At 39.5% G+C, this 15,998-nt stretch overlaps 1 protein-coding gene across 1 annotated transcript in view; it reads right to left on the minus strand.

The window, feature by feature from the left end:
• The window catches only part of ATP10D (ATPase phospholipid transporting 10D (putative)), a 59,743-nt gene extending 55,842 nt beyond the window's left edge, over nucleotides 1-3,901 (minus strand). The window contains exon 1 of the mRNA XM_020792535.3: nucleotides 998-3,901. Coding sequence (XP_020648194.3) covers nucleotides 998-1,275 — 278 coding nt within the window. The 5' untranslated portion in view covers nucleotides 1,276-3,901. The remainder of the gene's footprint in view (nucleotides 1-997) is intronic.
• Nucleotides 3,902-15,998: the final 12,097 nt, after the last annotated feature.

Consider the following 15,998-nt stretch of genomic DNA (forward strand, 5'->3'; position numbering starts at 1 on the left):
CAGGTAATTTCTATCTTTCTACTATCCGAGAGACACACACAGAGGGTTTATTACAACACTTCAGAAGCCGTGAGCTCAGGATATCACCATCAACTGAGGGTGTTGTAGGGCATGGAGAGAGGACTCTGGCCCTGCCAAGGCCTCCAGAAACAGGTATGGAATTTCTTATAGAAGGGGGAAGAAAAGGATAAGTGTTCAACAGAGATAGCGTCAAGCAATCCTTCTCTTGAGAAACAGCTGATTCAATCAGTTAACTGGTCCAACAGGGGAAAGCATGATACTTCCTTGTCAGTGACTCATGGATAAAGAGTCACTAACCAGGAAGAGAAGGTGTAAAATACAGAGAACAAAGGCTGAGACCACAATTGCTGCATCATCATCCATTACTACTGTTGTGAATGGGCCCTGTGCTTATGTTGTTGTATCCATGCAAATGTTAAGCAAATTGTCACAGACTGTGCATTTTGCTTTCCATCTCCACATTTGATTCCACCAGTCATATGCCTCCTGACTGGTATACCTGCCAATTGATGAGGACAGTTCACATATTTGAAATCAAAATAAATTTTAGAAGAGGTAGCCATATTTTAAAAAAAATACAAAAATGTTGTGGTGCCTTAAAAACTAACTGCTACATTTTAATGTGAGCTTTCATGGACATGTTTTCTTCTTAGTCTGAGGAAGTGGATTTGACAATGAAAGCTTTCATTAAAATATAGCAGTTAGTCTTTAAGGTGCCACAACATTTTTGTCTTCTTTATCATAGTTGTTTTACCCTAACACAATACATTTTGTTTGTCCTGAAGGTTCCACATGGTTCTTGACTGATTCTGTGGAAACACATTAACATGGTAAAAAATTCCAGTAGTTGTACTGTAACACTCTGTCCTACATTGCCAATGGTGAGGTTGCTGGGAGGTGCAGTTTCACTACACTCTGAAAGTTGTAGTTTTCCATTCTTCTTGTAACCAATGCTATATTTTCTGGGAATATATACCTGTGAAATTGTTCAAACAAGTTCATTGGTATGAAGCTCCATAAACTGTACTTTGAAGTCCGTATTCTGTTATTCTTGTAATGCTTTGTTTTTTGTTCATATTCCTCTTTAAAATGCCCTAGACAAGGTATTACAATCCGGTTTTTATTGACAAGTCTAGTTGGTGGCAGAGGACCATTGCATCCTGGAGAGGCAGTTTCAATGTGAGGAACACTGCCATCTCTGCCTTCAGGAAATATTGGGTTTCTCCAGCACCATCTGGCCAAGTGAAATGGCATTGTCTTGTGCTGAGAAGGATTCTCTGAGCACGAGGTGATATATTTCCTTATCTGTTAAAAAAAAAACACACAAGAAAAATTCATAAATTTGAGTTTGGCAAAGAATCAACTGAAACACACATCAGTCAAAATCCTGTTGTGTGTAGTCCCTCTGTGAAGTAGGAATTATGTCAGCAGCAGCAGGTTGCAGTGAATTACAGGTCTCCCTTTGCAATTAAGGGGAGCAAGCAACATTCATTGCATTGTATGCAGACCCTGCACACCCCAAAATGATAAAGGAAGCTTTTAACCCTTGACCATGTGCTGCTGCCAATGCAATAATTCTCCTTTGGCAGGTGGAGCTTCACAACAAGAAGTCAGCCATCATAAGCACAACCACTGTTTTACGTTAAGAAAATCCAAGGTATACAAAGCCATTTTTCAACTTCATAACAAATTAATCCCACATACCTACTATTTGAAATATTTTTTAAAAAATCAGACTTAATTAACATTGTGACTCCATAACATTAGAGGGTTGTTTATCGGGATTTTAGTTATGTTTCAAACTGGAAGACGATGGTCTCCTTTGTTATGCAACAGAACTGGAGGTTCTTATGTAAAATACTCTTGAACCACACTTCTTTATACGTCTGTTTGAATGGGAGCTCTATCCATCTTTAGGTGGGATAAAGAACTATTGACCAAATATCCTTAGCAAATATCTTGTTAAGAATGACAGGATACTGGCAACCCTTTGCAGGCAGGGAGTACTCATAAGTGGTCAGAATCGTCTTAGTGATTTATGCAAACATAAGTTAAGTTGCTTAACTCACAGCAGTGAACTGAAAAGAGTAAACAAGATGGTGCTCCTGTTACAAGGCATGCACTCAACTGTGCAATAAGCGCATGCCTAGCAATCCTACTGGGACTTAGTTTGTAAATAGCATGGTGGAAATTCACAATTTAACTTGCACATATGTAAATCACTAACTTGATTTTGATCAACATTATCCAATTCACCTGTAAAGTTCTGTGACTCAAGCAAGGCAATTGCGCAATAAAAGCAACATCTGGAAAACATCAGTAGTGACTTGGCACCATTACCCTATTATTCTGTGTTTTGAGGGACTCTACTTGAAAATGGGAACTGCTTTCCAGAGAGAAGTGTCAGACTTCTTTACCAAAATGAGTGTACAGAAACCAGGCATGCTTGGTGGGCTGATTTTCAAACCAAATTCATATCTGTACACTACTGAGTATCCATAGTCAAGGGTGCATGAATGGTGAGGACTGACTAATTTGTATTCGCGAAGGCTTTCACAGCCGGGATCTAATGGTTGTTGTGGGTTTTTCGGGCTCTTTGGCCGTGTTCTGAAGGTTGTTCTTCAGAACGTGCTGTCCTCTGAAGATGCCGGCTACAGAGACTGGTGAAACGTTAGGAAGAACAACCTTCAGAACACGTCCAAAGAGCCCGAAAAACCCACAACAACCGACTGACTAATTACCTGTTTGTAGAAATGTCTACTGAGGCTGCACTCAAAACATCTGAAGAAATGGGATACAGTCCACAAAATGTTACAAGTTAATCTTGTTAGTCTTTGATGGGCCACAAGACTCTGTGTAGTATCTGTTCCTTGGCCATTCTAAACACAATATGTACTCCACTCCTTGCTTGCTATATTTATTTTATCCTCTAATTCATTTCATATATAGCTGTATGCAAGAGTATGATACTCAGTTTAACTGTCAGGAATAAGCCCCCCAAAAGCTAAATATACTGTTAGTAATGATAACTTTGGTGGTGGCTTCAGGAGAAAAGACATTCTGTATAGTATACTCATATGCAATAATATGATAAGTGCTGCAAAAGGTTAAAAATCCATGAAATACTGAAGAACCATCATGAAATTTTCTGTGACCAGATGCCGAGAATCTGTTCAGCTCCATTGCAGATACAACAAAAGGTGGCATAACTTAAAGAAAATGGAATCCTACCATGAACAATATATGGCACTCATGCAGTCCAAATGTGCCCCCTGATGGTTTATAAGGTGAGCTTAAGTTGATTTCTAGGCCCAAAATATAAATAAATGGTATCAACAGGAAATACCGATTCTACTTTTCGAGGCCACCCAGAAGCCAGTTTCTTCCAAATACATAAGAAAAAAGTGGAAACTGAAGCAGCTGGAAGGAAAGAGGAAAGGAGCACTATTGTGCTTGAAAGAATTTTTGAATGTGGGTCCCAGCTGAGGTAAGGAAAAAGCACGTGTAGAGGGGACTTGGAGAGACTCTTACAGGAAGCAGGAGAGAAGCACTAAATAGAGAAAGGTAACTAGATAAGGTATGGTAAGGTAATTGTTTCAGAAGGAGAAACAACAGCAAGGCTGTGTCTCAGGCCACTCAACCATCTGAAAATAGTGGCACGAGGCTCTTCAGTGCAGCAACTTTGACTCAGGTTTACACGTGACAGTTACCTTTGCCTTCCGAATCACCATCTACTTCGAAACTATCAACTGCCACACCATTCAACTAAAGTTCTAGAGTTCTAAAAGACCTGGGAGAAGTGTCATGTGACAACAAGACGGCTGCCTGAGAATTCCATAAGTCTCCACTTGCATCTTCCCATCACACACACACACACACACACACAGAGTTTTTCAAGACAGTCCAAAGTTCTGGACTTTAGAACTGTTGCTGTGCACAGAAGAAAGGGCTGAATGTTCAAGGGAAGTACAACAATTAATCAGCTTCAGTCAGTTTCTCCTTTTCCAGCATGTTGAAGTTGACCCTCACAAAAGCTTTAATCTCTCACTCTCAGACTCACTTGGAGAACAGAAGTGGCCTCAAATTCTGTTTCGATAGCAAAACATCGTGTATGCTGAGGTCTATTGTCCTTCCACTGACACCTTTGGGGGCAGTCCTCACTTGCCAGGCTGCCTGAGGCCAGGCTAAGCCAGCTGAAGCTGGGCTGAGTCCAAACTTTTCTAGGCTAGGGGTGCAGGGAAATGCTTAGGACTATGCTAAACGCCCCACACCTCTGGCAAGGCAACTGGGAAGGATAACATCCCTGTTGAAGTGTTGAAGAGCTGTAAAGAGACCATCACCACTGAGCTGTATGAAATCTTTCATCTTTGCTGGAGAGAAGGTGGAGTACCAAGGGACATGAAGGATGCAAACATTGTCACGTTGTATAAGAACAAAGGAGACAGGGGCAACTGCAATAACTACCATGGCATCTCTCTTCTCAGCTTTGTAGGGAAGTTGCTTGCCCGTGTTGTGCTGAAGAGGCTCCAGGTGCTTGCAGACAGAGTCTATCCAGAATCACAGTGTGGATTTGGAGCTAATACGTAGATCCACCATTGACATGGTATTTTCCCTTAGACAGTTGCTGGAGAAATATAGGGAACAACGACAGCCACTCTTTGTGGCCTTCATAGATCTTACAAATTTGGTTAGCAGGCTTTGATTTGGTTAGCAGGGACAGCTTTTTTTAAAGAGTTTTATTTTTTTTAAACGTACGAATACAAAACATCTATCGTTCAAAGAAACTACAACAAAGTACAAAATAAAGAGAAAAAAATACAAAATAAAGAGAAAAAATAGACCCACCCCTCCCCCCTTCAGAGGACAGAGATTCCAACCTCATTTGAATCCCAGATTTCCCAGGTTTCCAGTGAGCCTTGAAAAAAGTAATAAACATAAAACATTTTGCCCTAAACTTTTGTCTTTTCCTGAGCCCAAACATATATTAAGTTCCAACTTTGTCTTACATAGTCCCTTGGTTGTTCTCGTAGTGCTTCTGAAACTGTGTCTAATTCTGTAATGTCCAACAGCTTCTTTAGGAACTCTTCCATCATAGGTATTTCTTCACTTTTTCATTTTTGGGCCCAGCGTAACCTTGCAGCTACGAGTACATACATTAAACAATATTTATTTTTTTATCAGTAATTTTTGGCATAATATTTAATAGTGCTATTTCAGGTTTAAAATTTAATTTCTATTGAATGATTTATTTTATTATTTCCCACACCTGTGTCCAATATCTCTTGACTTTTTCACATGTCCACCACATATGATAATATGTTCCTGCTTTTTTTTTTAACACTTCCAACAAACATTGCTATTACCTTCTTGACATTTTGGCCAACCTTATGGGGGTATGGTGCCATCTATAAAACATTTTGAGGATATTTTCTCTTAAATTTACCGGCTTAATCATTTTATGACACTCTTTCCACATCATTGTCCAATCATCAATATCGATATTGTAACCAAAGCTGCTTGCCCATTTTATCATCCTCTCCTTTACCCTCTAGTCCTCCAGTCCAGATCATATTCCAATAGGTATATATACATTTTAAAAATTATATTATCATCCATATAAATCCACAGTTTATCCACCTGGACTTCACCCTCAAAGAAGCCCATAATTTTATCTTTTTTGTATCTCGATTCTAGTTTGTTCATTGTCCACCAATCTGTTGCCACCTCTAGTTCCTCTATCTCTTGCTTATTTTTTATGTTTCGTTCTTTATTAAGTAATTCTTTATATGTTAGTAACACTCCTCAACACTTTCAAAGTAAATGCTTCTATAGGCACTACCCATGTTGGGATTTTCTTATAGGTTTGTGCTTGAAATTTCTGCCACACTAGGCATAGTGCCTTTCTCACAATGTGTTCCATAAAATGTGATTGCTCCTTGTATTTCCCATATCACATGTATGCATGCCAACCCATTCTTAGATCATGTACCTCCAATTTCAGTAATCTTTGGCCTATAACTGCTTTGGAACCGATTCTTCGCAAAATGATGTTTTTTGAACAGCTGATTGGCGGTTTCAAAATGTCCGCTGGGTGATTAAAATGGCTCCCCGCTGTGTTTAGGGATGGATTCCTCGCTATACAGGCAGTGAAAATGGCCGCCGTATGGAGGATCTTCACTGGACGGTGAGTTTTTACCCCATTGGAACGCATTGAATGGGTTTCAATGGGTTTTTTATTTTCGCTTTATGATGTTTTCGCTTAACGGTAATTTTCATGGAACGGATTATCGTCGTTAAGCGAGGCACCACTGTAATAGCCAGTTCGGTAGTCCTGAACCCCCCTTTCTTTCAAGTCTGTAATAGCCTAAGTTTTATTCTTGGTTTCTTAGTCTTCCATACAAAATTTGGTGTCAGATGATCAAAATCCTTAAAATATTTAAAACTTAATAGTATTGGCAGATTTTAAAAAAGAAATACAGTGGAACCCCTACTTATGAATTTAATCCATTTTGGAAGAGTGGCCGTAAGTTGAAACATTTGTAAGTAGAAGCACCATTTCCCATAGGAATGCACTGAAATCTGATTAATCCGTTCCGACCAAAGAAAAATCACCTAAAAAATAAAAAAAGCACAGCAAGCCCAGTTGGAAGGTACTCCATTGCTGAGGCTTTAAGAAAAAACCTCAAAAAAGAAACAAACACTAGAGCCACCTCTGTTGCTGAGGTTTAAGAAGGAAAAAAACTCCAGACCCCTGTATACACACACACATGTGCTCACTCCTCCAAAGCAGAGCACAGAAACGTACCCTCCCTGCAGACAGACATACACACACACTCACTCCGAAGCAGAGCCACTAATAACACACCACAGAAGCTCCAAAACCCACCCAGAACAGTTCTTTTAAAGGAGAAAACAGGAGCTTACCTCCCTGCAGACACACACGCAGGCTCACTCCAAAGCAGGAGGCTCTCCCAAGCCTCCAACTGGGATACACCCTGTAACTGCTGAAAGAGCTACAGCACAAAGAAGCAGCCTCGGTGCCACCTACTGTTAGAAAGTTGAATTGCCCGCCCTTTTCCCCTGCCCATGTTTTAAATCTGTCTTTAGCATCTTACTTGGGAAAGATGGAAAGAAATGGAAACATGCCTGCCTTGGTCTAGATAGGCAGCAGAATCAGATGGCAGAACAACTTATAACTAAGAGACAAAACGGCCACTCCAATTTCACTGCCATACTCTTTACTCAGCAATATGGAATGATTGTTCTGACCATTAAGATAGGGTCCTAAACTAAGAGAAGGTGTTTGTCTCTCATTCTCTCTTTTTAAAAAACCCCTTCGTGCCATGGCGTGGTGGGCATGAAGCCACACCGCCGCTTCCCCCACCTGACCAACTTAAGTAAAAAAATCAAATAACTGAACCTATATAATGATAAGGTAAACTAAGATAAAGAAGACAGGGAAAATCAAACTTAGACCCTGGGATGCAGCTGATGCTACCCTCCCATCAGTGAACCTCGAAATGTCCAGTGACACAGCTCGAAATGTTGCAGTAATGCAGCAAGGACTCTGTCTCCTTTGTTGCCCAAAAAAAGAAGAGGGTGGTGTGAGGGGGGAAAGCCCCTTAAGTAACCTGCCTTTCTCCCCTCCTACTTGCAAGTCATGTGAGACAGAACAGTCTTGCATTATCTGGGGTGGAGGGCAAAGAGCCAGCCTTGCTGTTTGAAGCCCGTGGGCTCTCCAGCGGCTGCAGCATTATGCCCTTACTCTTCTAAGGTGCCTTTGCTAGCTTAATTGTGAGAATACCACTTAAATTGATTCTTAATGCCATTAAATAAGTTTTAGTCATAGTACTGAATTTTTTTTTAATAGAACACAAAAATGTCAAGAGGCAGCTAGAACACAAAAATGTCAAGACACAAAAATGTCAAGAGAAATGGTGTACCATTTATCTGTAGCCACATGTGATGTTTAATTTGCGAAGAGTGACTCACTTTCTCTTCCGCCGCCAAAGCTTGATGTGTAAACTTAGCTGGCTTGCAGTTCTCCCGTTCCCTCCCCATTCCCCTCTCAACAGGTTTACAGAAGCACTTCTGAGATTGTATTTCTCATTTGTCATCTGTTGTTATAAGTACAGTGTTTGAAAAAGGTTTGCTTCTAATTTCTGGAGAGCAGTTTGTTGTCTCTGTTTGATTTCTGGCTTTCTGATGTTTGCTCTTGCTTATTAAGAGATTAAGCTCAACAACTCAAGCAGCTAGAATCATGGAGCTGTAGGGGCATATTTAATCAGACGTCTGTCAGAGTTCAGTCTGCAAAACTTACTCCTCAATATGTGTGCACAGGATGGAGTGGAAAATACTTGTTGCCAGACTTCCTTCTGCACCATCAGATACGTGTGATGATTTTAACCCTGAACATTTGCTAATGTTTACTGCTTACAGTGAGTTTCCTTGAAATCCATGGGGTTACTTGCTTCTTCTCCCTCCCAAAGTTTCGTTTTTCTTAGCAAGCAAACTTAAAAGGTACACACTGTCGACAAATTGCATTAGCACTGCTAGTCTCCTGGTGAATATTTTGACAAACCACAGATTTTAAAGTGAAAACAATATGAAGGATGGGGTTTATTTCATTCTACAGACAGCTGACTGGATGGCAGTTAGAATCTTCACACTAATAGATTACGCTTCCTTTATCTTCCAGTGTTCTTGGCATCTGATGTGTACATTTTACATTACTACCTTTTAAAAGTTCACAAGAAATTCATGTAAAGATTCCCAGTATGGTGTAGAGTACAGAGTGGCAGACTAAGACTCAGGAGGTCTGGGTTCAAATTCCTTCTCAACCATTGAAACTCACTGGGGGTGTAGAACTGGTAAAACCACTCTTTAAATATCTCACTTACCTTGAAGGCCCTATTAGGGTCACTATAAATCCAACTGGACAGCACTTAACAACAACAATGTGATGTAAAGCTACTCTAAATTAAGTGTGTTTGTATTACTCTCCTTTCAAGTGATAAACTAGCCATGCTACAAATGCCACTTCTAAACCTTGATCTGGATTTGGCAGAGAATAGTCATCAAAAGTCATTCTCAATAGAAATGAATAAGGAAAATCAATGATCAATGCATTCAAAGCAGCTAATAACATTTGTATCCCATTGTAAGAGTAAAGATGTGGCCAAAAATATTTCCTGTGATGGGTCTAAGTGATTGCGGCCTGTTATAAACAGTACTGTATGTCTAGTTATAGTCTTTATTTCTTGATTCAGCTACATATCATTGCTCTGAAGTAAACTCCTAATATTCATGTCTTTATTCAAGGTAGCTGTTTAACAGGGGCCCCACATTTAGTCATTTCATTGGTTAGAATAACCACTGAGGACATTTCCAGGTCCAGTTCCCTTCCCTTCTTTGCTCCTTTGGAGCAATCAGGGCTCTTTTTGTTTGCTCCATCCTCTGATAGGTGCAGCTTCCTTGTATAGTTTGGCAGGTATAGGCTTACAATCTTGTTGTTGTTGTTTTATGGGAGAAGGAGAGTAACCCACCTCTTTGCTGAGTGGAGGCAGCTGTTTTTTGGGATGGGCAGGAGAGATGGTATTATGGAAACTTAAAGGTAAAATGCAAGGAGGCATGTTGCAAAACTGAAATGTTTCAGAGCCATTGTAAGAACAGTCTGAGCTTGAAAACCTGCAAAGTTGTTTTGTTATTCAAATATGCTGTTTTCCACATGTTGTCTTGAAGGTTGTCCTCCAGCTGAAATGATTCCAACTACCTTCAGTGCCTCTCAGTGAAGAGAAAAGAAACATAGAGTATATTGTACAAAGTAAATAGTACAGTGTATTTGAATGGCTGAGGTCAGCACATTAGAAGTGTAAGATGAAGAACTGTGATCACAAAATTTCTTAATTTAAGAGTCTGAATATCATCCTGGACTTGGCGTTTGTCTGTTTCCTGCAAAAAGTACAAACATTTACCTCATATAATACGATGCAAACATTCCGTTTCTCCCCTTGGTTTGTTTTGCTTATGATTGTTTAAGAAGACAACAGATTAGGAATACAGAACTGTTTTCACACAGCAAAATGCTCTGTTCTTTTCAAAACTGCATACGAAATAGTTTTGTTGTCCAGATTAAGCTTGGTCCTTATGTACAATAGCACAGTCCTCTTCAACCTGGCATTATCCAGATGCATAGGGGTGTGTGTGCCCATGCATCAGGAAGGTGTCAGAGTTACAGTAAGGTGGGTTTGCAACAGAATATGTTCACAGTTACCAAGTTGAATGGGGCAAGCTTCAGAGTTCTCTTAGAGCCAAGTTATGCCCATGCAAGAATAATGTCCCTGCATGGATGTAACTTGTACAGATTGTACAGAATTACCCATAATTAGAAACTAAAGCTCAGGACAGTCATCCTGAAGTCCGCCATCATCTAATGGAAATCTGTGGTCCTAAGGCAGCTGTCTGTATCATTGTGAGACTGTAATGTAAAATTAGCAACTTGCAGTTCTCCGGATGTTGGTAAACTGCAGCTCCCATTTCCTCCTCACAGTCGGTTATGCTAAACAGTGCTAGTTAGAGTCACAATTAGAGATGGGGTATTGTATATGAATACCCCCACACAGCTGGACATAATGAGAGTCTGGCCCCCTAGGGCTGGAACGTCCACTCGCACATTTGCCGCTGCCAGCGGCTCCGCTCTCCCTTCCAATCGCTCCAGAGCTCCCTGTTGGCTATCCACTCATCAGCCTGGCAGGGAGACTCGTCTTTCCTCCTTCTGCCAGAGAGTCCTTTCTTGTCTGCCGCTGTTGTCATGCTGCTCTAAACATTAAGACTCCCCCCCCCAATATTCAACTGAAATCTGGCTTCCTGTAACTTCAGCCTGTTATTAAGGGTCTTGCACTCTGCGCTAGCTGAGAACAGATCCTCCTCCTTATGACAGAACATTATTTCACTCTTTCCTCACCTGGTACCACTGGCAGCCTGTGGTCTGAGTGGAAGATTGGACCCTTTACCTCAAAATGTCAGGCGTTCTTAGGGTATTCTGGGCAAGAGGCTCTCCGCATTTACATGGGTTTACATGTACATGTCATACAGTGTACCAGGTATTTGAAAAATGCTGTCATATCTCCCCTCAGTCTTCTTTTGTCAAGACTAAACATGCCCAGTTATTTCAGTTTTTCCTCATAGGGCTTGATTTCCAGTCTCCTGATCATCCTTGTTGACCTCCTCTGAACTTGTTCCAGCTTGTTGGCATCCTTTTGGAGCGTGGTGTCCAGAACTACAAGATGAAGCCTAATCAGTACCAAACAGTGTTTTACAGAATTTAGAGACTATACTTCTGTTAGTAATAATCATATGCCATTACTTCTCACTTACGATGAACTTGTACAGTTTTTTTTTAAGGTACTCAAGAAATGGCTTCCATTCCCTATTTCTGGAGTTGTCCTGGGACTGTGACGCTTGCCCAAGGCCACACAGGCTGACTCTTCTCACAAGAAGCACAGTGGGGAAATTAAACTCCCAACCTCTGGCTCCACAGCCAGATACTTAAATCACTGAGTTATCCAGCCAGCTCATGCTTGTATTACTGCAGCCTATGATAGCATTTGGCATTTTTTGCAGCCACATTGCATAATGCCACACGTATAATACATTTTTTTAATTAATGCACCCTTTGCTTTATCAGTTGGAATTACAAATTGTTCAATGCTTGTGCATATTTCTGTGGTTGAAAAATGATGTGTTCCTACATGTTAACACATAACGTTTGGCATTGAAGTAGAAAGACATAATGGCACCATACAAGCTGCTACCACACGAACACCAAGGAGTGTTTTTTTTCAAATGTTTAGTGTCTTCTTTCCATGTGCTCTAATGTCTTCAGTGTATAGAAAGCAATTCTGAAGAACGAGAGGTTATTTTAAAAATAGTTTATTTGGTTACTAGGAATACATCAGCTAACAGAACATACATTTATTATACTTCTAGAAGCTATGAAAAACAGCTTAATGATAAAGGTAGATAGTATTAATTTGTTCTTTCATACCTTCTTGGTTTTTATCAGCCAGTTTCTGCAGCATTTGATAGAAAAGTGTAAGAAATAAATAATACTGGATGTAAAAAAAGTAGCTTCTCTGATGCTGCAGTAATTAAAATTTCTAAAAATGTTGTTTCCAAGTTGGTAGCACTGTTCCCTACAATTTGCAATTGCTATGCAATTGCATGAAAAAGCAAAGCCAGGGTGGATTAAGAAAATGATGAGACCAGGAATACTGAAGCTCATGAGAGGAAACTCCCAGACATGTTTTTGAAAAAGAATATCCTGCCATATTTGGAAAGAGGTTGGAATCCAGTCTGGGTGTATGAATGGCTGAGAACAAAGGAAGAGTAGTGAAAATTTGGGATGGTTCCTGTGTTTCAGCACATTAGCTCAGAAAGGTTACAGAATGACAGTAGATTGGGGGGGGGGAATGGCTACCTATCAGGGATGCTGTAGCAGTTGATTTCCAGTAGTGGTAAGGATTTGGACTAGATGATCTTGAAGCACCTTAATTCTGTGCACATGTCATTTCTTAAGAGTATTTGCAGTACTGTACTAGTGATGCCTCGATTTCTGGCATTAGACATAGTAAGTGGGCTTATGAAGTTAACTATTCATCAACCTGTCTCATCAGATTGCTGGAAAAATAAAACAGCAAAAGCCAAAGGCTACCCTGAGGGAAGGGCATACTGCAAATAAAATAAATGGGCAGATACAAATTGTCATTTAAAGCTAAGGTTAAAATTGAGGGTGGTTTTCAAAATAAAGAATGTTGAACTACCAAAGATTTTATCAGTAGATGGCCCTTATTTGCCATTTTGACAGATATATATGCCTGTCCCTGGTGGTGTTTAGAAGACATGTAAAGAGAATAGAATTGTGTAACACAATAAAGTGAACAGTGAACAGTAGACTACTTAAAGGGTGTCATTATACTTAGTTGCAAATGGTTAAATCTACAGTATGATGATCAGTGAGCTTGGTTGGGCTTTTTATTCACTTGAGTGAATCCATTTCTTTTCAGCATCTAAGGACTAATTTAGCTGCAGACATACACTAAAATTTAAGCGCTTCGTGCAATGTTATTTAAAGCCATGATCTTGGATCATGAGATGCACAGCTTCTGTGTATGTTTGCCATGGTTGTGGCTTGCAAACAACATATCCAATGGTATCCAATGAAAATAGTAAGCAAGTGACTTGAATGAAGGCTGGAGGGGATAATTCAGTTAGACTCTTTCTGGTGCAAGGCCCTAATAACTAGGTTGTTCAAGAGTGCTTGGCCAACTCACTGTCCAAAGGCAGAAATCTGGTACAAGTGTTAAACATTAAAACTCTTGTTTAAATTTAAACAAAAAGAGGAGGAAGCCGTTTACCTTAGACAACACTGCAACAGTTACTGTGAGGTATAAAGGAAAATTATTGGTTGGGGGGGAAAAGCTCTGAAAACACAACTTTTATTGTGTTGCAGCTTATTCATTAATATAGCCAAGAATGGATTTTGCTGGAATCACCCTGTCCCCAAAATGAAAAGGCACCACTGGCCGCACTGCAATGGATGAAAGCTGAGCAAGGGCAATGGGATCTGCACAGGATACCTGCATGGTACAGCGGCCCTTGTCCTATATTAGATCAGTTGAATCGGCATAGGAAAATAATCACAGTATTGTGGGCTTTACAGATACTTTAAAACATATAAAAATGTACAATCTAGTCCAGGAAAACCACCTTTGCAAAAACATCTAGAGAGAACGTTTGTGTTGACAGCAAAAGAATCTAATGCTACATTATGCATACCTTTTGAATTACTTGTGAAACAAAACCTGAACATGCAGTTCTATACAATAAGAAAAAGGAACGCCCTAACCAAAATGGTACACAAAACACACACACACACTCTAGAAAGTTAGATCTGAATGAAAAAAGCATATACAGAAATTTACATTGCACTAACATCAGGAATTTGAATCAGAAAATGCAGCATATCTTTATACAAAGTAATAAAGTTTGTTAATCATAAAAAGTTAATCATAAAAAATTAGTCTGTTTGTCCTCCCTTGGCATTCTGTTAAACTTATTTCTAAGAAATCTTTCCTTTCATTTTCAGAAATGCAACCCATTCTGTAAAAGCTTTTCCAGATCATGTCTGAGGAATCATTTTTAAAAATGTCTTTGATTTTATGTGTTTGCAGTTTTAATTCAAAATGTCAGTTATTAAAATTTCAGGGTAAAATTAGTAATTCATGATACCTGGTTCCATAAAAATATTTTCTGAAAAACCTATAAGTAAAATGATCCATGGAAAATGCATCCTTTTCTTTCTTAAAGAGATTTGTTGATATGGCCAGTTATATCGGCGACTAGTTTTTATAAGACAAATTCAAAGTGGAAAGCAATAGACTGGATCTAAGTTTTTGTCATGCTTTGAGCAGGCTAATTGAAATGAACGTGCCATTGACTTCATTTGCGATCCTGTGAGTATTGTATCTGGATCCAACCCAAGGATCTGAAAATAGTCCCTTCCTCTGTGTCTGGAAGAGAATTTTGGTGTCCAACCTCAAGTTGGTTAATGGATCAGGAAAGCTCCTTGAACAAGAGAAATTTAATCTCAACATGAGTAATAGATGTTTCCAGTAATCAGCAATAGATTTGGCAACTGTTTACCTCAGGGTGAGGGTAAGTCTCATCCTGAATGTATATCATGGACATCAGTTACAAAAAGTTGTTACTATTGCCTGAATAAGGGAAGTACAGGGTTTTTTTGGGGGTGGGGTATAACTACCTGCAGCAACAGCCAACATACCAGTGGTAATGTTGCTTGTAGCATTCTGGGAGTTTTAGTCCAAAACAGCAACTTTTCCCATCTGCAGTCAAAGATCCATACAGTTCAGAGACATTGTCTCTGATTCCAGCTCTAGAACATTGCTATCACTGAACAGGCCTATAATTTTTAAAAACCACTAGGCAAATTAATTGGCATAATTATTTTTATGTGTGTAAAATTAATACAATTGTTCTTTGACAGTTTTGGGATGTCATCTACAAGGTCAGTCCACGTGGTAAATACAGTGGCAAAACAAGAGGTTGCACCAGATTAGTTCACTGGTATCAGAAGGCACCAATGGTAGACTGGAAGACCAATCAGGTCTTCACCCCCTGCAAATGCAGTCAGATGTCATATGGGCAGCTAAATGTTTAGGAAGGAGGGGCTAATAGTTATACAATGATATGTTGGTACCTGATAGAATGATAAAGTATATTGTTACAGGAAGTCTGCACAACATACGACCCACTTGTCCACTGTAGCCCCCTTTGTTGAATACATACAAGAAACCTGCAGTTGTGTAGGGAGAAATCAACATGTCTAGTGGGCTTAGTGGATCCTCATTTGTGCAGAATCTCTGCAAATGTTTTTCCCATTTTATATTAATTTATAGCAGAAGGAACATATAGCAGATTACTGGATAGAGATTTCTTTTATTGCTTCTGCCACTCAAAAATAAAAATGACTCGGATAGCGTGTTCAAATATTCTCCCCTTCAGTCCTGTGACCCCACATTTAAAGTTCATTGTTTCTTTGAGAGAGGGGCCATTTCAAATGTGACAGCTACATTTCCATATTGGTCAAACAGTTGAATATATTTCATGGTAATTCATCAATGCTAACTTGGTCTCCAGTTGAAGAGGATCTAAAAGATTTGAAGCTATGCTTGTTGCAATATTTTAATTCCTGTGCAGTTATGTTTTAATTAAGGTTTAGTTTTTAACCTATGTTTCAGTGCTGTTGGCTGCCTTGAGTGCCTTTCTTGGTAGAAAGGTGGTGGTGGGTATAAAAGGGAGAAAAAAGTTAGGTTTATGAGAATTTTTTTTTGTATGAAACCCTAATGGCTCATGCAAAAAGAAATTATTGGAAAAAAAATTTAAAAAGAAAAAAAATC

This window comes from Pogona vitticeps, chromosome 5, assembly GCF_051106095.1.
Source record: "Pogona vitticeps strain Pit_001003342236 chromosome 5, PviZW2.1, whole genome shotgun sequence".
In the NCBI taxonomy this organism is placed as follows: domain Eukaryota; kingdom Metazoa; phylum Chordata; class Lepidosauria; order Squamata; family Agamidae; genus Pogona; species Pogona vitticeps.